Source organism: Mercurialis annua, linkage group LG5 (genome assembly GCF_937616625.2).
Source record: "Mercurialis annua linkage group LG5, ddMerAnnu1.2, whole genome shotgun sequence".
Taxonomy (NCBI): Eukaryota; Viridiplantae; Streptophyta; class Magnoliopsida; order Malpighiales; family Euphorbiaceae; genus Mercurialis; species Mercurialis annua.
Window position 1 is genome coordinate 50,840,135 of NC_065574.1, and position 22,970 is coordinate 50,863,104.

General features: G+C 35.4%; 2 protein-coding genes across 5 annotated transcripts; one reads left to right on the forward strand and one right to left on the reverse strand.

The window, feature by feature from the left end:
- The first annotated feature begins 7,274 nt into the window (after positions 1 to 7,274).
- LOC126681136 (protein VAC14 homolog) lies at positions 7,275 to 15,749 on the forward strand. Of its 4 annotated transcripts, none has more exons than XM_050376544.2 (20): positions 7,275 to 7,691; positions 7,777 to 7,890; positions 8,003 to 8,068; positions 9,452 to 9,541; positions 9,638 to 9,757; positions 9,862 to 9,893; positions 10,011 to 10,153; positions 10,242 to 10,336; positions 10,519 to 10,605; positions 10,746 to 10,853; positions 10,941 to 11,032; positions 11,207 to 11,288; positions 12,075 to 12,140; positions 12,513 to 12,628; positions 12,763 to 12,883; positions 13,320 to 13,481; positions 13,587 to 13,715; positions 14,284 to 14,352; positions 14,735 to 15,043; positions 15,222 to 15,749. In XM_050376544.2, the coding sequence occupies exons 1-20, from the start codon at positions 7,599 to 7,601 to the stop codon at positions 15,324 to 15,326; spliced, it is 2,199 nt and encodes a 732-aa protein (XP_050232501.1). In that variant the 5' UTR covers positions 7,275 to 7,598; the 3' UTR covers positions 15,327 to 15,749. The 4 variants fall into 4 exon arrangements, with proteins under 4 accessions (XP_050232501.1, XP_050232503.1, XP_050232504.1 ...); XM_050376546.2 differs by having other exon boundaries at positions 9,695 to 9,757; XM_050376547.2 differs by having other exon boundaries at positions 7,276 to 7,691; positions 9,695 to 9,757; positions 9,865 to 9,893.
- Positions 15,750 to 16,469: 720 nt separating this feature from the next.
- On the reverse strand, positions 16,470 to 19,886 carry LOC126682533 (ankyrin repeat-containing protein At2g01680). The gene is made up of 3 exons (XM_050378252.2): positions 19,307 to 19,886; positions 18,166 to 18,575; positions 16,470 to 17,537 (listed from the first exon to the last, which is right to left on the reverse strand). The coding sequence occupies exons 1-3, from the start codon at positions 19,620 to 19,622 to the stop codon at positions 16,665 to 16,667; spliced, it is 1,599 nt and encodes a 532-aa protein (XP_050234209.1). The 5' UTR covers positions 19,623 to 19,886; the 3' UTR covers positions 16,470 to 16,664.
- Positions 19,887 to 22,970: the final 3,084 nt, after the last annotated feature.

A 22,970-nucleotide genomic window follows, 5' to 3' on the forward strand; every position in this document is an offset into this window, starting at 1 on the left:
GCTTCCATGACGCCCAAGTATCAGCACTAACACTGCCCTCTTTTTTATCCGGCTTCATGTTGTGGAGAGTATCTTTATACCGATTGCCCGCATGTCGGTAGAAGACCCCTCTAATCAGATCCTCAGGGTAGGTCGAGTCCCAGCAAAAACCCTTCTGCAAACCATTTAAAAATAAATATAATTAGAAATCAAAAAGAAAGTTAAACATAAATTTAAAATTTTAATTTAACAACCTTGAACTCCTCGAAGTAGAAGCCCTTATGCTCTGCTGTAATATTCTTCCACGAAGAACCCTCAGCAAACCATCTAGATCGGAAAATGGGCAAGATCGCCCTAGATGCTGTCCCGCTGTCGTTCCTGCTATCCAGTAATCTTTCTCTGCACATTACAAAAACACTTAGTTTTCACATTTTTTAAATAAAATTATTTAAAAAAAAAAAGTTGTCGATCATACCTTGCAGCATCTGGTGTAACTCTAACCCTCCCAGTCTCGTCCCTCGCTGGCGGCTGGCCCTGTGGTTGCGGCTGTCTCGCCGCTCTCCGCGGTGCAGGTCTAGCAGCTAGCACCTGCTGCTCAGCCCCTGGATCCGAGTCCTCAGGGGGATCCTGCTCTGGGTCGCCGCGTCCACGTCCGCGTCCCTGACCTGTATCCCTACCCCGGCCTCGGCCGGCAGAAGAACCACCTGAACCTCTCATATCTGCAAAAAGGTAAGTAATGTCTATCTCAGAGCGAGCTTTTATCTTGCATACTGCCCACCAGTCTTTTTTGTCTCGCCTTTTGCTAGGATAAGGTAAGTAATGTACTTGATTAGACTGTTCAGCTAAAATGAAAGGCTCATATTTGTTGTACCTCTTCCTGTGATTAACATCCACTATGTTATACCGAGGATGGGCTAACATACCAACTTTTTTCGTAGGATCAAACCAATTACATTTAAATAAGACCGTCCTTTTTATCGGTAGAGCTGGATACTCTAACTCGATAATGTCAGTCAACACTCCATAAAAGTCGCTTTCAGCCGGGCCGTAGAGCGATCCTTTTACACAAACTCCGCTATTCATTGTAACCCGATCCTCCCCATATTCTTCAGTATTGAATTTAAACCCGTTCACACAGTACCCCTTAAATGTTTTGACCGATCTAAGCGGTCCTTCTGCAAGACTTAGAATATAGGGATTGGTACAGACAGTTGGGTCTTTCACCTGTAGCACAATTATTTATACGGATCAACACGATAATATATACAACTACGACGATAAAAGAACATAAATACTTACATATTGCTCGAACCAAACGGCGAATTCACTCTCCAACTTGACTACAACTTCGGTCTGTGTGATTTCGGGGTTGATTTCATACAACTCGCATTCAAAAACTCTATTTACAAGAATACGAGCGAAATAAGACAATTTGTATAACATTCTTCAATATTGAACTTAAATGTGTATATTAAGACATACTCTCTGAAAGGTTCGATTTCAGTGCAATTCAGAAGGATATAGCTTCGGGCAGCATTATATTCAGCATCATCCAGATATCTGTTCCGAGAAGCACCTATAGGTCGCCCTTTCGGTGCAAAAATAGATAATCTGTCGACATCATCATCAACGTCCATTTCGCAAACTTCATTTCTTTGCATCCGACATGGTAGCATCGGATCACCATCCTTGAAATAGAAAGATGCAAATTTCGCTGTTTCCTCTAATAAATATCCGCTGCTGATGCTTCCTTCCACTCTGCCTTTATTCGAGACCTTATTTTTTAGTTTTCTCAGGTATCTGCATAATCAAATAATTAGTTCACGCATGTACCAACCGCTCGAGCGATGAAATAGAACTGTAAATGTACCTTTCAAACGGATACATCCAACGATACTGAACAGGTCCTGCCATCATAGCTTCAAACGGAAGGTGTACGGAGAGATGTTCCATCGAATTAAAAAAACTCGGCGGAAAAATACGTTCCAACTTGCACAGTATCTTCGGGATATCAAGATCCAATCTCTCAAGATCTGCCTTTTTCAACGATGTGGCAGTTAATTCTCTGAAGAAGATACTTAGCTCTGTTAAAGGCTCCCCCACACTTCGGGCGGAAGAAGCTCCCGAAGAGCAATTGGCAAAAGTCGTTGCATGAAGACATGACAGTCATGACTTTTCATGCCCATCATCTTCAAACTGTTTAAATCAACACACATTGACAAGTTGGACACGTAACCGTCCGGAAACTTTAACTTTTGAATCCATTCGAGTAAAATCTTTTTTAAATCCCTGTCCAAAGCATACAAAGCCTTTGGATATCTACCGGTTTCCTGATCTTGTGCTAGGCCGGGACGATCACAAATCTTATTCAACTCTGCCCTAGATTTTGTCGTGTCTTTCGTCTTACCTGGTACATTGAGTACGGTATTAAAAACGTTGTCAAATACATTTTTCTCAATATGCATGACATCGAAATTATGCCGGATTACATTTGTCTTCCAATATGGTAAATCCCAAAAGATACTCTTTCGATTCCAACCACGGCCTTTAGATAGTTCATCATTCGTAGCCTTAGCATCTGTCTCATAAGCCCTCTTAAACCCCAGACCGTCCACCTCTGCTAATACTTCATCTCCAGTCCTCACACCTCCAAATTTGTGCTTTACTTGTTTGCCTTTTCGAAATTCAGTAACGTTCCGACGGAAATGATGGCCCGTAGGTAAAAATTTTCCGTGCCAATCAAACCAGGACTGTTTACCACTATCGGGCAACGTGAATGCCTCGGTATTTTCCATACAATGCGGACATGCCAGTCTTCCTGATGTGCTCCACCCAGACAACATTGAATAAGCGAGGAAGTCATTAATTGTCCACATAAGCGCCGCCCTCATTTGAAAATTCTGCCTCTTTTGAATGTCATACGTTCGAATTCCAGATTCCCACAATTGATTCAACTCTGCTATTAACGGTTGTAGGAAAATATCCATCTGGTCTTTTGGATTTCCAGGTCCCGGGACAAGTATTGTTAAAAACATAAACTCATCCTTCATGCACATTCCAGGAGGCAGATTATACGGCGTCACAATAACTGGCCAGGAAGAATAATTTTTCCCAAAACTACCAAATGGTTGAAACCCGTCAGTACATAATCCTAGCCTGATATTTCTTGTTTCATCTGCAAAATCTGTATGCAACTCACTGAACCGTTTCCACGCCGGAGAGTCAGAAGGATGACACATCTTCTCGTCTTCCATTTCATGTTCAGCGTGCCATGTCATATGTTTAGCCGTGGCTTTGGAAGCGTACAACCTTTGCAGCCTCGGAGTTAAAGGGAAATAAAACATTTTTTTATAAGGAACATTAGCCCTTCTTTTGGACGAATTGCTTTTCGTAACAGGTTTCCACCGAGGAAATGTGCAAACTTTGCAGTGGGTTAAATCCTCGTCCGCCCCCCAGTAAATCATACAGTTGTGGAAACAGCAATCAATAACCTCAACCGGCAACCCGAGACCTTTCACCAGCTTCTTGATATTAGCAAAAAAATTCGGCATTTTGTTGTTCTCTGGAAGCAGTTCTTGTAATAAACGGCAGGTGTCGTCAACTAAAGATATCGACCCCTGATGTCGACACTTAATATCCAAAATTTCAAAAGATGCGGACAAGGGTGAGTGTCTGCTATTTCCGGGCCATATTTCTTCTTCTGCCGCACTCATCAAATCAAAAAACTTCTGAGCTTCTTCATTCGGGGTCTCTTCCTCAAAAACTTCAGGACCAGCAGCATCAATAACCATTCTCTGACCAGAGTTAAAATCTCCCCCTCCCTCATTATAGTAATTGTATTCATTAACCGGCTCCTGAACAACAGGAGGGACATTCACCTCATCGTGGTGAATCCAGACATAGTAATCTGGGACAAACCCAGACTGCAAGACATGTAGTTTTACAACTTCTACATCTCGAAAATTCGTATTTCTACACTTTATCCTAGAACATGGGCATTTTATCTCTTCTCCACTCATACACTCTGGATGTTGTATAGCAAAATTCACGAACTCTTCAAGATTAGGGAAAAAATCAGGCGGCAGGAAGCCTCTGTCGTGTCTCGTATACATCCAACTGCGGTCTGGATTCATTTCTGGAGGACGTACAATTAGGTTCTGGTTCGTAAGCTCAATGTAGCAAAGTCAATATAATTGACTGCTAAAAGGGTAGGGTCCTATCCCATTCGCAAAACTGGCGCCCCATAATTCGATCACGATATATGCATGAATACGGAAAAAATATTCGGCAGCCTTCCGGCGTCGTTCCCCAGGTGCATTATATAATATAGGGTGTGTAACGCTAATTATATATTCCGTAAGGAATAAGCGTTACACAGCCTATATTAAATAGCCACCCGAAGAACATACGCCAGAAAACTACCAAATATTTTTATACCATATCCATACATATATGTTTTTTCGTGATCAAATTACGCAGACGACGGCAGTTTTACGAACTGTACACACGTACAATCCCGTGTCGTTCAATCTCTTGAACACACGGGACGGGTTTCTACGGCTAGGTAAGATTTTATTCGGTGGGAATAAAATCTTTGTTAATTAAATTTAACTTTTATTGAATTTACTCGAACTAATTAAAATAAAATACAAAAATACAGTAACACTTACTTGTTGAAGAGCAGAACCGCAATAAATATGAGATATGAATACGGTAGACGCGGTGTAAACAGACGACAACGGCTATGATCAGCGGCTATCAACAATCGTCAGAAATAAACCTACATTAATAGTTTTGGATCAGATTATCATAACAATACAAATTAATACTTTATCAAGATACGTTTTTTCTAATATTCTAAGTGTTATTATATTTTTAACGAAAATTCGGCAGCATTTCCCCTCAAAATGAGCATCACCCATTTTTCAGGGAAAGCCTGCAGACAAACAATACATATTCTAACAATTAACCAAACCAAAAAACAAACCATTTCATCTCAATCATAAACTAAATCCTAAACTAAACAAAATAAAATTGACTAAATAAAATTTTGTTAACAATTAAAATATTAAATTGACTAATTTAAACTAAATCTTAAACTAAATTTTCATATTACAAAATGTATTAATTAATTACGATTATTATTAATTAAATAAGCTAAATTCTCAAAATTAACATAAAATTTAACCCAGTTTATAAATTTTTAAACAATTAAAGATTATAACATAAATTATAACATAATAATCAACCGTTAACAATTAACTATCCAAATTACATAACCTAATTAACTAACTTCATTATTAAATAACTTAATCTTACTAACTAAATTACTAATGAAATAATATTATTTTAATTATTTTTAATTCAAAATTAAATCTACTTTATTAACCTAATTTTAATAAATTTTTCCATTTATAAAAACTAACCTAATTTTAAAAAGCTATCTATTTTTATAAAATTTACTAATATAAATAATACTAACCTAATTTAATAAACTTATAAATTTGATAAAACTAAACCCTAACCTAATCTAATAATATAAAATTACTTAAATTTTAACCTAATCACATTTAAAACTAATTAAATTTAAACCTAATTACACCTAACCTAATTGAATTAAATTTGACAAAATTTAATTTAATAAATGACTGACCCGGCGGTGAATTGCTGGCTGGACAGTGGAGGTGGAAAGCGGCGGTGGCCGGCGAAGGTGGAAGGCGGCGGTGGACAGCGACTGCCAAAGTCGGGGGCATAAATTTTTAGCAAAAAATTAATTCAAATACCTAAATTAATAATTGAATCATATATTTAATAATTAAAATAATGGAAAAACGACTCACCGGAGGAGATAGGTTGACGGCGGAGGAGAAGGGGGCTGGCTGCCGTTGACAGTGGCCGGCGGTGGGTGAACACGAGGGTGGGTGAACCGGCGATGGCTGGAAAGCTGGCGGTGACTGATGGTAAGAACGGCGGGGGAACTGATGGTGAGAACGGCGGAAGAAAGGTGGAAGGCGGCGGTAAGAACGGCGGAAGAAGAAAGGTGTAGCAGAAAATAGGTAAGAAAAGGGGAAGAAGAAGGAGCAGCGCGATTTTTATTAGGTTAAACTTTAGCGACGGACGTTGTCCGTCGCTAAACCTAACAAAGTCGTCGCTATCCGTTAATGAAACGATGCGTTTCATTAACGGATGACATTAGCGACGGATTAGTAAGTCTGTCGCTAAATTTAGCGACGGACTTACTAATCCGTCGCTAATCTGGACTAAGTAAAACGATGAGTTTTACTGAGTCCCATGTACTAGCGATGGATTAGTAAGTCCGTCGCTAAATTTAGCGACGGACTTACTAATCCGTCGCTAATCCGTCGTAAAAGCAAGGCGGGAAGCTTCCCGCCTTTCATTTGGTGGGAAATGCCGACGGGTTTCTAATCCGTCGTTAATCCAGCAATTAGCGACGGAAGTTAGGTCCGTCGCTAATTAGCTGATTTCTAGTAGTGTAGAAAACCTCATATATTTTGTAAAAATAAAAAACGAATTATAATTCTAATGAGATGTATCAATTATAAATGGTGGTAGTACTTTCATAACTTTAAAATAAAACAAAAGCAATCTTTTTCAAATTAAAATCACCTTTATGTAGGGGTGAGAATTCGGCCAGTTCGGTGAAAACCGAACCGACACCCCTTTAACCAAATTAACCGTCCTATCAAAAATTCTTAACTGAACTGATCGAATAAATTTTTTAACCGAAAACCGAACCGATCGAATAAGATAGGAAAAAAATTTCAAAATCAAATCGACCGAATAGACCAATTAATTCGGCCGGTTCTGCTAAAACCGACAGATTATGAGGAAAAACTTAAAAAAATTCAAAATTTCGTTTAATTCGGTCGGTTCAGTTAATTTGAATAATTTAAAATTCAAATCGAACTGATAACCGAATAATCAAATATTTGTAAAACCAAACCGACCGAAATTCATCGGTTCGGTCGGATGTTTTTTTTTCTCACCCCTACCTTTATCATCAATAATAAATTATACTTCAAATAACATGTGCGTTGAATAGACTTTTTAACAAAATTACAGGGTCAATTTTTCTTACAGCCTAAAATTCCATCTTCCAGTGGCAAAAAGATAAAATCATTTTTGTTACATTTGTCAGTATTATTTACTAAGGAGTAAATTATGATAATGAGAAAAAATTAAAACAGAGAAAGAAAATTACACTTCAAATAAAAACAGCCGATTTTTTTTTCCAGAAACATTTGGTCAGTCAGCTCTTAAAAAAACAAATTTTCTTCTTACTATTAACAATTTTAATACCCTGGAAATTATTTATTAGCAGTATTAATTTCATTATCATAATTAATTTCATATTTTTTGTGTTTCCATTTCCCAGCTTCTCTCTCACACGAACAGATCTGATTTCCCTCCAATTAAATTTCTTCATCTTTTTTTCACTTTTTTCAAACCCTAGAAAATCAACAAAAAAAAAAAAAATTAACATGTTCAGATTCGAACAAGAAAAGATCAGGAAACGGATTCTCACAATTTGATTTCCGTTTCAATTTTCCCGGAAAAAAATTAGTAATAATTCAAACACGTCTTTGTAAACCGCTGACATGGCCGCCGACGCGCTTTCCGTTGTTCCGGCGTCCGTTCTTCGGAATCTCTCCGATAAGCTTTACGAGAAGCGCAAAAATGCAGCTCTTGAGGTTTAATTAGTTTCTCGTTAGTTTTATTACTTTTTACTCGCGTTTTTAAACAGTTGATTGTTTAATTAGTTGTGGATTTTTTTAGGTTGAAGGTATAGTGAAGCAATTAACGGGAGCTGGAGATCATGATAAGATATCTGCGGTCATTAATTTGTTAGCTAATGAGTTTACTTACTCTCCTCAAGCTAATCATCGTAAGGTTAGTTTAATTGTTATATTTTTTACAGTTTTTTTGAATTTTTTTGGTTGGTTTGAAATTAGGTGTTGTTTGTTTTATCTGTGAATTGTTTCGGTGAATTTGAATGTTGTAGGGTGGATTGATAGGATTAGCAGCTGCTACTGTAGGGTTGACTTCAGAAGCAGCTCAACATCTTGAGGTGATTTTTGATCTAGTTTTAGTTTCTTATTTAAATGTAATTTAAATTTCGTTAGAACCTGTTCGTTTATATAAGTTTAAGCTTATTGTTATTGCTATTGTTACCGAGTTTGTATACTTGAGTTTTGTTTGGAAATCCTGTCTTCATTGATGGAAGATTTGTAGTTAGGACTTAGGACTCAAGAGGTTTTGGTTGTCACACTTTTGGATGTTTTGTATTTCTGATTTAGGTAGTTGAACTGACTTCAGACTAGTTATTAGGAGTTTGTATCCTGTGTTTTAACCTTTGAATGAATTATGAGTATTACATTTATCCAAATGGAATATTTATTAGAATGAACTGACAGGATTTTAAATACTATAAGAATATATTATGTACAGCTGTAATTACTTAGGTGTGTGTGGTTAATGTTACAGAAGACGGCATAAAAGAAAATTGCATTGAGCAAGGGAAAAAGCTATAAAAAATTAATTAAAAATATTTATAAATGGCATAGAAGTGTCATTGGCATTCCATAGACTAAAGTGACAAATTGATGATATGTATTGTTCAGCTGAAGATCGCGTATTATGTTTCCCTAAGATAGCAATGTAGTGATATAAGGATATGTTCAGATTGTCCAAAATTAACTTCTAGCCAGCTAGATTTTGCAGGTTAGAATACTTGATTTTTTTCGGAATGTGTTCATAACATTACAAAGTTGTTTCACGATCTTCACTATATGTTTGCTGCTAATTAAATTTTTGAAATCGATCTATCAGTGCATTGGTTGATTGTGAAATGCTTTTTATAAGCTCTGTACACAGTGTGCTTCAAAAAGGATAGTATGCTAGGAAAGGCTAGTAATGGGTTTTGAGTCTAATTATTTTTGGATTATTATCAAATCTTATATTTTCTAGTCTTTCCAAACTTTGTATTGATAGAGAAAGTTTCTTAAATAACAAGTCATTACATATCCTAACTTCATGGACGAGTCATAGCTGCTGTTTTCTTGAGAACATCTTTACATTGCATTTTTGTCTCTAAACTACAAAATACTTTTGAAATGTATTAAAATACTCTGTAATAGTTTGAATTTACCTAAGTCACTTTGATACTCTATTGAACACTGCCTAAACTAGCTTTTGGAGCTGAAGTTGCTCTCAATTCATGATTAAAGAGGCTGGTCTAGTGTGTGCAAGTAATTTGTTGTTGTCGATATTTATTTCCATTTCTTGGAATTGTTTTCATGGCATACATGCCATCAAGATGGGTTTAGTAGAAGTTGATATATAGCATTTTTCCTCTTTCATGTGTATATTTAGTGATAATTTTATTCGAGTTCTTAAACATGGTTGAAATAATTTCTTTGACTCATTAGTTGTGTTGGATGCATTTTGACAGCAAATTGTTCCACCTGTGCTCAATTCTTTCTCTGACCAAGATAGCAGAGTTCGTTATTATGCTTGTGAAGCTCTGTATAATATTGCAAAGGTTAGAATGGATTAGGTTTCTTTTTTGTTCTCATCTTAGATTTTTCCTTTTATATGTTTATACAGGTTTTAATTTGCTTATCTTATTTATGTGTAGGTGGTGAGAGGAGATTTTATTGTATTCTTTAACCAAATTTTTGATGCTTTGTGTAAGCTTTCGGCAGATTCAGATGCCAATGTACAAAGTGCAGCTCATCTTTTGGATCGGCTTGTAAAGGTGAATTAATTCTGTTATCACAAGTACTATCTGTTTACCACATTTGATTATAGGGATATGTGCTTAAAAGTTGAATTCATCTCATTTTTTTTATCATGGTGAAGCAGGACATTGTAACTGAAAGTGATCAATTCAGGTATGTCAATATTGGATTTATAGGTTAAGGTTAACTCATTAATTAAGGAATTTGTTATTACATGCTATAGTATGTTCGACTGTTTGTTTCTAATATTTGTATGTTGTTCTTTATTAGCATCGAAGAATTTATACCCTTGCTAAGAGAACGTATGAATGTCTTAAATCCATATGTCCGCCAATTCCTGGTTGGGTGGATCACTGTGTTGGATAGTGTACCGGATATAGATATGCTGGGGTTTCTTCCTGATTTTCTCGATGGTAAACAATTGATATTTGATTTTCTTTCTGAAAGTTCATTTTGTACTGCTGCTTAAATATAACCTACGCTATTCTGTACGTACTGCAGGTTTGTTTAATATGTTGAGTGATTCCAGTCATGAAATAAGACAACAAGCTGATTCTGCTCTCTCAGAGTTTCTCCAAGAGATAAAAAATTCCCCAGTAAGACTTCTACTTAACATGAAATTCTAAATTTGGCTTCAGCCTTTCAGGTCACTTTGAAATTTGTTTTGCCTGCATATTGGCCCCTTCAGAAATCATATGATTGTGATCAAGTATTTTGACAAAAACAAAATCTTTTGTTCATTTTAAATTTTCTGACTCGAGCAGTGCTACTGTTGAAGTCTGTAGATTATGGTCGAATGGCTGAGATTTTGGTGCAAAGGGCAGCCTCTCCAGATGAATTTACTCGGTTAACAGCTATTACATGGGTAAGTGGATTCCGTTAAGTTTTACGTGCACATATATATATCCATTCCAATTTCTTCTAGCTGTTATTGGTTCTTGGGAATTTCTTGTAATGTTTGCAATATTGTAAAATTTCAGCCTTTTAAGCCTTTTCATGATTCAGATAAATGAGTTTGTAAAACTTGGTGGGGATCAACTTGTTCCTTACTATGCTGATATCCTAGGAGCCATTCTTCCTTGTATATCTGACAAAGAAGAGAAAATTAGAGTGGTAAGCTTTTATGCTTTATAAGCTCTGAATAGAAATGTTTTTGCTGAAGCATGCTTAACGTAAGCCTTATCTTTTTTATGTCATAAGGTTGCTCGTGAAACTAATGAAGAGCTTCGGGCAATCAAGGCTGACCCCGCTGAAGGTTTTGATGTTGGAGCTATACTTTCCATTGCAAGGAGGTGTAATTTTTGTAATAGTGCATTGAACTATTGCTAGCAATTATCTGCCCCATGAAGAGTCATGGTGAAAGTGCTCACCATGGTCTTTGTTTATGATTGTTTTTGTAAAATCTGAATTGCTGGGAGTTATATAGTGATAATATCTGATAATTGACCCCTTTTTTTGCCAATCAGGCAATTATCTAGTGAGTGGGAGGCTACTCGCATTGAAGCATTGCATTGGATATCAACCCTTCTAAACAGGCATCGTGCTGAGGTAATCAAGCATCACATATTTGCATGTGTCCTATGCATCTGGTGTTTGTTTGTTTTTGAATTTCTAATGACTTCAATCAAAGTTGAGTCATTTTTAAAATTTTATAACACTTCAGGCGCAACCTTTGTGAAATTAAAACCTTTACTGAGGGTTCAAATACCAAAATTTACCTGCATTTTGGTCATTTTCTCTGCATAGGGAAGATTCAGGGAGAGTTAAGCAATTGGTTGTGTTAAAATTCGATCGGTTAACCAAAATTGAATTAACCAAATTACTTTCTCTTTAACCGAACCGACTGAATTAGTAATTTAACCGAAAACAATTTAATCAAAATTTTAAAAGTACAAAATTAAAGCATCGAACTAGTCAGTTAATTTGGTTAAATCAATAAAAATATGAAGGACAATAATTAAAATATTAAACATTCGGTTAATTTGGTTAATTGAATTTTTAAAACTCTTAATGTTATCGAACTATTTTTTTATTACCCGAACAGACCAAACTGATCAAATTAACCAAAATCTTTACTTGAACTTAGTACTTACCCAAAGTATATCGGTTAATTTGGCGTAATCGACAGTTTGCTTGCTCACCTCTAGATTCAGGGTTTTGCGGTGTATAAGACTAAGAGTAATCATGATATTCATATTAGGGAGCTCTTGTGAAGAGGGTAGAGTTCATAATCCAATTATATTCTCCACTTTCTGTACACCATTAGTTTGGGCATATTTGTTCACTGTACTCTGAATTCATTTTCAATCTTTTATGATTTTTAATGTGAAACAGGTCTTATGCTTTTTGAACGACATATTTGAAACCCTTCTGAAAGCGCTTTCAGATCCTTCGGATGAGGTAATAATGTATTGTAGTTGCAATTTTTGTTAGAAATATACAGTTAGTCGGAATCTTGTTATTGGTTATACATTTTTCAATCTGCAAAAGTTTTAACCCTAATCCAGTTCTGAGTTCAAAATTTCTTATATTAGATTTCTTATCCTTTTTAAAGATGAAATAAGAGCAGTTCATAGGGTGTAAACATTTCTCTTTTTCTTTGGGTCATGTGTCTCGTAAATATTGGTCGAAACTCGAAAGTCTGCCTCTTCGACCGCTATAGTTTTCTTTCGCTGCGAAATCTGTTGTGTTCAGATCCATCATTCTTTTATTAGTGACTTGAAATTTATTTCTCATTTATTTGACATTATTCAGCTCTGAATGTCTTATCAGGTGGTACTCCTTGTTCTTGAGGTTCATGCATGTATAGCAAAAGATCCGATGCATTTCCGTCAACTTGTTGTTTTCTTGGTGCATAATTTCCGTGTTGATATTTCTCTTTTGGAGAAGTGAGTGTCTATTTTTCAACCTTTTAAGTTCTATTCTCTTAAATTTCGTGATTTAGCCAGTTTGCTACTGGGACATCATCAGTTATTCTGAATGATTCTCATATCCACTCTTGCAAAATTTCCCTTCCTCTTAGACGTGGAGCTTTGATAATTCGAAGACTGTGTGTACTTTTAGATGCTGAAAGGGTATACAGGGAACTGTCTACAATACTAGAGGGTGAAGCTGACCTGGATTTTGCATGTATTATGGTTCAGGTTTGATCACTTTCTTGAAAAGTAAAATGAACCATCTTTATTAGTTCTTATTCATAAAGCTGTGTTGGTATGTACTCCCTCCGTTCCTTATTATTTGACTTTTTAGATAGAATTTTTTGTTCCAATTAATATGACGTTTTCATTTCCAAATGCATTTTAACCACCCCTTTTTTTACCCTTATTTATATTTGAAAATATACAAACCTAACAAATGATTGTAGGAGTTATTATAAGGGTAGTGTAGTATCTTGCATATGCATTTATTACATTTCTTAATCCATGTGCATAAACCTAAAACGTCAATTAATAAGGAATGGAGAGAGTAATATTAGCTTGACCTCATACTCACAGTGAAGGTCAAAAGTTTTCTCCACTTTTTTCCTCTTTCTTTATCCTTATCTGAAATTTAATTATTAGTTTATGTATAATTTTTCAGGCTTTGAATTTGATCTTACTTACATCTTCCGAATTATCCGAGCTTCGAGATCTTCTCAAACAATCACTTGTGAATTCTGCTGGCAAAGACTTGTTCGTTTCATTGTATGCTTCATGGTGCCATTCACCCATGGCTATTATAAGCCTATGCTTATTAGCGCAAGTAATGTTTCACTTTCACATTCAAAGTCCTCCAGTCTCTGTCTTTGCATCTTTATCTTTTTTCTAAATTATAATGTTGTTTAACTTTTGATCATTTTGTATTCAGACGTATCAGCATGCAAGTGTGGTGATTCAATCACTGGTAGAGGAAGATATCAATGTCAAATTCTTGGTCCAGTTGGACAAATTAATCCGGTTGCTGGAAACTCCTATCTTTGCTTACCTTAGATTGCAGGTGCATCATCGAAACTCAGTTAGAATTGAAGCCTTCCTAATTGGTTGGAATTGTACTTATTTTTGTTTACTTCGTATATATTTACAATTTTTTTGTATTGGTTCATCTGTTCTCTATTAATTCATTTGAAAGTTTCTTTATTGCATGTCCTTTTTTTTTGATCGGACTCTCTTGTTTGCTGTCATATTTCCCCTGGTTTTACATATACTCCTTGTGAGATTGTGACTAAAGCTATTTTTCCAGTCTTGCCTTGCTTGTCTTCCATGGAGTTTTCCAACTCTAACTTTTGATATTGATGTGGAAGGCCCAAGCAAGGACGTTGGTATTTTTCCAATAAATGAGCATCTTCCTTATTAATATTGCATTGTAGGCCCCTTATATGAAAAGGTAGTGCTGGATTTTGTCTTTTATTAATCGATTTTTATTTGCTACATGCCTTAATGCTACAGAAATGACCTGTACTTTCTGTTGATTAATGCTATTCAGAATTTCTCTTAGGCTATAAATGATTCACTAGCTTATTGTTCCTGTATTGCCTGTATCATAACCATGTTGCGGCTTTTTTCAGCTTCTGGAGCCAGGAAGATATACGTGGTTGCTAAAAGCGTTGAACGGTCTTCTCATGTTACTTCCCCAGGTAACTTTTTATCATATTAGTACCTTTCTGATTGTATTAGTTACATTACAGTAATTGGCAAAAGCTGCAATTTTAGAGTTTGTACACAATGCTGTACGCGTTTCTAATTTAGTGTCCATGGGCAAGTGATTCTACTTCTCGTGCTCTACGGTCGTCTCAGTGGATAATATGTCTGGAATAAAGTAGGAAAAGATGGAAATGAAATTAGAGTTATTCTGCATTGAGTAAAGGCTGCAAAATGTTAGAACATGAAAGAGATTTTCCAAGCCTGAAATTGAAGTTATATCCGTCTTTTATTTTGAATTTAGTGCATCAGTAATTAATGATTTCTGCTGTTTATCCATAATTTCTTATACTCCCTCCATTTGATTCTCCGATGCAGCAAAGTGCTGCTTTCAAGATTTTACGGACCCGTTTAAAAACTGTTCCTTCATATTCTTTCAACGGTGATCAAATTAAGCGAACGCCTTCAGGGAACCCCTATTCTCAAATTCTTCAGCACATGCCAAGTGGATCACATATCTCTGAAGATGGTGACGTAAATCAAGATGTTACAAAATCCAGTTTGCATAATGGAATCAACTTTTCTTCAAGGCTGCAACAGTTTGAGCAAATGCAGCGGCAGCATCGTGTGCATACAAAGGCTCAGTTACTGGCACAGTCTCGCAACAATTCTACTTTTTCATCTAAGGTCCACATAATTTCTTGTAACTAGAGAAAATTATCCTTAATTGATTAAAATGGCCAAGTGTGAGTTAATCGACTCTGACGCATAAATTCAGATGCCGGATCCGTTGCTCTTTTAACTTTTATCAATGTTTTAATTGTTTGTGCTTAATTTGGGGATGACAATTTTGTCATGTAAACAGGAAATACAAAGACCGGAAGAACCCGGACAACAATCTTCTGGATCCGACATTAATAGACCTCCGTCACGATCATCCAGGAGAGGCCCAGGGCAGTTGCAACTTTGAACACGTTTGATGCTTCCGTCATTTGTCTTGGACGCTATTGTGTGTAGACTCATCTCAGCATACCGAGGGAACGTATGAGATCTGGTATAACTTTGTAAAATTGTATATCTTAGTTTGTTCTGTTAAATCTGTGAAGGTTGGCAATAGTAAAAATCTGGGTTTTGAACTAAAGATAAGCTTGGGCTTTCCCGAGCTATTCTATTTCCTTTGTAAACAGAGTACATCCCCATGTGGTTCTGTTATTTTTTTCATTGAAAACCATATGGGCAAAGAAGGATCCGATGTGCTAAATATTTTAGAGAAGACGCTGTTTGTTTCTGTGCCGTCCACAGCTGTTACGGTCATCTTTTTAGAATAAGGATTCAGCTAATTCATGTACACATTATTTTTTAGTCAAGTCTATGCTACTATGCTGTTCATTCATGTTTCTATACTTTGCTGTTTATTGTGGGTGTGGTGTGACATGGCGAGTCATTGGAGGTGCCGATATGGGTTGATGGGTCGTGTTTGTCTCATGTCGACTTACTCTGCTAACATGATTGAGGTCGACGCTATCGCGACTCATTTAACTATTTGTGTCAAAAAATTTAATCCTAACACAACATGAATTAAAAACAGATCACATTATATATAGTTTTTAACCTCAAATTTATTACTCCATACTCAAATTGTAAAGTTTTAATGTTTACTAATTTTATTTAATAATTTTATTTTATATTTGTAAAATTATAATCGTTTTATGTATACATCATTACAAATAATATAATTGGTAAATATATTGACATATTTTTAGTATGAATTCAGCAAAGCTTAACTTAGATCCATTAATTTTATGTTTATCGTGTTATGCTCTATTTCGACAGTCTTAGAGCATAAACTTCCGGTCGAATGAAATATTAATAAAAAACAATAAATTTAGTATCCATTTTCTAATAAATGAAAAGTTTGGTAAGTTTCTTTTAAGGGAAGTTTAGTAACGTTTGATACCCCCACTTTATAACCTATGTAGTACGAAAATGAAAATTATTGTGAAATGTTAACAATCAAAAAAGAAAATGAAAAATGAAACTTTTTACACTAGTAGATTATATATAGAATATCTGAATTATTTTTGGAAATGAAAATAAAATGCTGCCAAAATCGAAGTCGAGAAGTTTATATGCAACATAGATGACAAGTAACGGAATTACAAGAGCGACCATAAATTAATATACAAAATTATACATTCGTTGGTCTTCTGTTACGATATCTCACGCCTCAATCCAAAACTGGAAACTACCCATGTGGAAAGCTGAAGCATTTTTCTATATATTTTCATTATTGCTACATATATAGTAATTACAAAGCATAGATCTTCTCCATATCAGAGTCATACTCGTCGATATCTGATATGTTTGCTGAGTACGACCACGAGAAAGACTTACTACCGCTAGCTCTTTTAATGCGCCTCTGAGAGTCCCCGAAACCTCCAAAATGTTGTCGGAAAACGAAGTAGCACATGCTTGCTAGTGTTCCGACAAGAATAGGTGCCCCCATTAAGGTTATCGTTATGGCCATCCACGAACTCCGTTTACCCACAACCACAAAAGCTATGGACAGGAAAGACCCGCAAGTGCAGGCACACGCTGCCCACATCAGCTTGTTAACGACGGACACAACTTGTTTCTGAGCCCCTGTATCCCAAGCCACCAAAGTGATCTGAACCACGACAACAGCTAGAGAAATGAAGAGAGACGTTGCGTTTAGAAGGCAGAAAACTCGAAAACCGACATTATCAGCCATGTTAGCCTTCCCTGCTTCATCTCCATCTGTCAAATATTGCCCGGGCAAGTTGAAAATAGCTAAGAAAGCTATTGAGGCAAAAAGAACAGCAACGACTGTAATTGAGTTGGTGGTATTTTGGACAGCCTCTCTGTGCAGTTTCCGTAACTCTTTTGCAATGCCCGATACTCTTCTGTTAGTTCTTTCGTTCTGTATAAGTTGTGAGTGAACCTCGTGTTTAATATCGCTTACAGTTCTCTTAAGTTCCATGGCTTCATCCAATTGACCAACATATCTGGCGTGCTTGGCCCCGGCTTCTGTGAGAGCTTCCTGGATTTCTATCGAAGATTCACCGTATTGGAGTTTATCAGCCAAATCCATTGCAGTTTCGCGTTGATTATTAACCACATTAACATCTATAGCTGTATAGCATAGCAAAAAGCTCACAATCTGTAAAACAGGGAAAAACATAAGCACATTAAATGGCTGATTTTCTTTTAAAATGAACAATCATATTCAAGCTGGTGGCTGCAGTATTCAACCCTAATGCAATCACACTTACATTTCAGGTAGTGCATTTTGAGTAATAGAGAAATCTATTGGCTGCGACCTATGTTGCAAGGAAACGAAACATTTGAAAAGGAAAATGCTGAAACGAGAAAGGGAGAAACTACATTTTTCACAAAAATAGGTTGTATTCGGAATTTCAAAACCGTTTCAGAAAACAGAAACGAAATGCAACATAGGCTACGACTATTAGGGCTGTTGTCATTAGGGTTGGTTGAACAGATGCTTTCATTGACGCGTTTATACATAACTATTCCCACTCGGACCAAGACATATCTTTTACTTGTTCAAATATAGCGATCTCCTATTCTTTTTGGTGTTTCTACTATGAACTGTTTCGCTCATTACTCATCTACAGAACTGTCTAAAGAAAAGCAAGTTGCTAATTGTGCTCAGCATGTGAGGCAATGACTAATAAAATTTTCTTTAGAGTTAAACATCTTCAAGTCTCACTGAATGTAAAATCTTTATCCACAATGCTCAGAAAAGAATATTGAGTAAAACAAATTACCAGAGGACGACATTTCCTCGTTGCTATATGCACCGCAGTATTACCCTTTTTGTCACGCTCATTTAGTATTGAGCAATCAGCAGATAATATTTCCTCTACGACTGGAGTATTCTGACCCTTTACAGCCATATGCAAAGCAGTTTGGCCTTTCCTATCTTTGATGCGGATAATTTCCGGATCACGTTCTATAAGCGTCTTAACCATTTCAACAAGACCATATCTAGCGGTATTATGCAATGCAGTTTTCCCATTTTTCCTCACGATCCTCAACGAGCTGACATCAGCATCCAAGATGGCATTAACCACATCGACATGATCTTGAACAGCAGCTGAATAAAGGGGACTAGTATTTGTGCGGTCACATATCTTACATAGCTCCGGCCAAATGCTCAAAAGTTCCTTCACAATACCTAAAACCGACAGCAAACAACGTACAGAATCAAATAATCAGTCGAAAAAGTAAGGAAAAACACAAAACATTTAACAAGGATTAGTCATAGATTCATAAAGCATAAATGAGATTCGAGTATATGACGAATTGAATTTAAAACCCATTGAAGTTTAATATGCAAGAAAATGTAATATTAGCCTGTTAAGAGACTAGACTTTCAATTAACAGCTCCAAAACTTGAAAGTTCACAATTTGCACAAGCTTCAGTCTTTACTCTTTTATTTGATTCAACTCTACTTCAAAATTCATTTCATTTGCAAATGAATTCTTTTAGTAATTCATTTGCTAGGTAGCACGGAGACAGGAAAACGTGACACTTGGAAATGGACAAGGACACAGCGAAACAATGTTATTTTAAGTTTTTTTACATTAAAATTGAAGTTTCGTATCCGAAACGCGGAATTTCTGACATGTTTCCGCAAATAAAAAACGTTTGATTGAATGAAGTGTCCGTACCACCTAGTTTTTTTTTATCGAAACGCGCCACCAAGTTCATTTGACACGAAGATAAATTCTAGAAAATTTTAAAAATAGAATTACTAAATGAATTTCTAAATAAACCAAACACAATTACATCCATTTACAAATAAATTTCACAACTTTTTTTTTTTTAAAAATCCAAATAAACATAGTAAAAAAATGAAGAACAAATTCAACAAAAACAACAAAAATAGCGAAACAAAAACATACCCAAGTGACCCTTCTTAGCAGCAACATGAAAAGCATTCATATCAGACTTAGACCTCAACTTCACAACTTCAACATCACAAAACTTCACCAAATACCCAAAAATCTCTTCAAAATTATTATCAGCAGCCATATACAAACCAGTCTCCCCTGCATCCGTTTGCATAGCCATTAGATCAGAAACAAGAGAACCCCCATCAGACCGTTCATCTTGTACCAGTTGCTCCACAATATCTTTCACAGAATCAAGATCACCTGATCGGACGGAGGAGAAGAAAGATTGGTGGGTCAAGAACCGAAATGATTTAGCTTCCATCATAATTAGTGGCAGCTTCAGATCTAATCTTGTTCAGTTTAACATGAGTTAAAGAGTCTGTCTTTGTTGTTTTTGAGCTGTTTTAAGAGTGAGATATTGTAATTTGTATTTGTGTGTTTAAGAAATAGAATTTTAAACAAACAAAAAAGGCTACTTTTTAAGGTTTGTTTAGCTTAAATTTTTGTTGTAAGAATCTTGCTTTTTGGTGTTTCTTGATATGGGGAGTGGAGAAGAGAAGGTGTAAAGGATGATATTGAGAGGAGTTGACATGAGTGGTGCTTGAGAAATGAAAAAAAGGATCACTTTCACCTCCAAATTTGCGTCAAAATATCAAAAAAATTCAAAACTGTAAAACCGGATCACTTATACCCTGAATTTGTGTAAACTGGATCAAAAAGACCCCTTTGCTGACGTGACGCTCTAATTTTTTTTGTTAAAAACCACTTTGAAAAAAATCACTATTTAAAATAGGAGAGTGTGTCTCACTCTTTGAGGTGAGAGTGGGGAGGGGTGTTTTTTAGCCGAAATATGCAAGTTCAAGGTATAAATGATTCTATTTTCCAGTTTTGGACTTTTTGATATTTTGACACAAATTCAGAGGTGAAAGTAATCCTTTATTCCTTGAGAAATAATCAAATAATAGTTGAATTGGATTTGAATTATTTTTTTATGAACGGATTCCAACTATGAAACGGTAAATTTTTATATTTCTGTTAATTTTTATTCAAGCCGAATACGTGTTTTATAAAGAATAAAACTAACCTCAAATTTTAAATAAGTGCATATATAAATCGAGAATAAACCATGACTACAATTTAGAAAAGTTGAAATTTCCGCGTTCGATTATTTAAAAAAATCAAATAATAATAATACATTATAAACGTGATAATTTACACTTGCAGAGACGGCTATAAGAAAAAACCGCCCCTAAAAACTTGTAACACTTGTAGGTACAGTTACACTTTATTAATTCATCTGCGATTTGAAGATTTGGGTTTGGATTTATTGATGGTAAAGGACAAAAATAATGAGGTTAATCCATTAGAGAATGTAATTAAAAGCAATTCGACCATGTTAATTGTTCACTATAAGTTGGGGTTAAATATTTTGTAGGTTACCGAACTATCAATTTATTTCAAAAAGATTACCGAACTTTAATTTATTTCAAAAAGGTTACTGAACTTTCAAATTTATTTCAAAAAGGATACTAAACTTTGATTTATTTCAAAAAGGTTACTAAATTTTCAATTTATTTCAAAAAAGATACCAAACTTTCATCTATTTCAAAAAGGTTATCATATATTAAATTTTTTTAATCAATAAAATTTTTTAATTAAATTGAGAATTAGATACATGTATAGTTTATGTAGCAAATAATTACTTTAAAATTATCTCGTGTGATTCGGATGACTAAAAAAGTTAACTTTTGGTGATTTTTTAAAAATAAAAAAATATTTGGTATCCTTTTTGTAACAAAATTGATAGTTTGATAACCTTTTCGAAATAAATCAAAGTTTGGTATCCTTTTTGAAACAAATTGAAAGTTTAGTAACTTTTTTGAAATAAATTAAAGTTCAGTAACCTTTTTGAAATAAATTGATAGTTCAGTAACATACATAGTATTTAACCCCTATAAGTTGAGTGAGATTCCTTTTCATTTTTTCCTTATTTCCCATTTAGACTTTTAAGTTTAAAGTCAGCAGTAGCCAGTAGTTACCTGTCGGTATCCTAGCTGGTCTATTAGTGGCAAAAAGTATAAAACAACTCCCGAGTATTTAAAATAGGAACATTTAAGCCCCATAAATATGTTGTTGCCTTTAAAAACCTCATCCTTTCTCAAATGGTACAAATAAGTTCCTACAAACACCATTTGTACTGAGACGGTAAGTTTCTTATGTCTAAATTAGTACCAATTATATGGCCTATTAATATGGGTGAAGGATATTGACGGATCCGAAGATGTGCTCAGTTATGGTTCTGTTGGATTTATTTAAGGTTAGTAACTGTGTCGGATCTACTGTATAAGACAAATAAGGAAAACGACAAAGGATAAATTTTGGACTTTAGACCCCACCTCGATACTTCGATGAGTATGGTATTGATTGAGAGTCATAAATGTGTGTGTAAAATATAAAGAAATGAAATTGTTACCTCTTATATAGGCTTTTCCGCGTGATTTTTTTTCCTTTTAAGCGATGTGAGACTTAATGAGTTTTATGATGTTCCATCATTAATTTCCCATGTAGTTTGCGTCAGCTAGGTATTTCTGCCTAGGTCTTTCTCGACACAATTTTAGCAGGTGTCGTGCCATTGTCTTTTTAATTTCGCTGTTCATCTAAATTGTAGTTGAATTTCCGGATGTGGCCGCATATCAAAATCCTGAAGTTACAGCAAAAGCTTGGAGAGGCTCGTGCAACATTCAACGTTCGAGCGTTGCTTGCTATGTTTTTGTCTGGTCCTTTCGGGGCTGGTTGTTGCTTTTAGTCTTACTCATTTTAGTGACATTTATCAATCAGGTTACTTTCTATGTTCTCGGAGGTAACTCGCTTTTCAGACGTTGCTTCCACCCCACTGTTACCTTCGAAAATAGTGAAAAACCTGATGTCTTCATGTACTTTGGGAAAAAGCCTTCCGTTTGTGGTCTTTCCCCCCCTTTTGTTTGCTCTTCAATTTCTTTCTCTTGTTTATGATGATATTTATACTTCGCTTTTATTATGGTAGAACTGTTTCGTGTGTTTCAATGTTTCTCGGTAGTCGAGCGCCTGTTACCGCTTCCTTATTCTTGAAAGTTACTTACCCACGTCGCCTCGTGTTTTAGATTTCTCTTCATGTTATATAAAGACTATCTTTTCATTTCCTTTTTTTTATTTTTTCTTTTTCTGTCTCTCTCCACTTTATTGTTTTGGCATCTCGATTTTTGAACTATTGTCTTTTGATTTGCGCATGTCTTTTTTTCTTTTTCTTATAAATAGTTCTTGTTGAGTGTTTTTTTTCTTTTCACTTCTCTTATATATTTTTTTCTTGTTTTTCTCTATTTCCTTTCTTTCAGCATTTTCTCATCACAAAAATGGCAAAAACCATTTTTGACGCTATGGATGACGGTTTGCTCAACGATGATGACATTGCCATCATGTCTCTTCCAATGTTGGAGCGTCTCTCTACTCCTTTTACTGATTCATTTGTTTGTACTTCATTCTCTACCGCTATTGCTTCTCTCGCTTCTCTTATTATCGTGTCTCCTTGCACTTCCACCGTTGCTTTTTCTTCGCTGGCTACTGATTCGATTATGATTTCCACCATTCCTTCTACTTTTGTTAATTTTACCTTGGTGTTGTCTTATGGGAATATAAA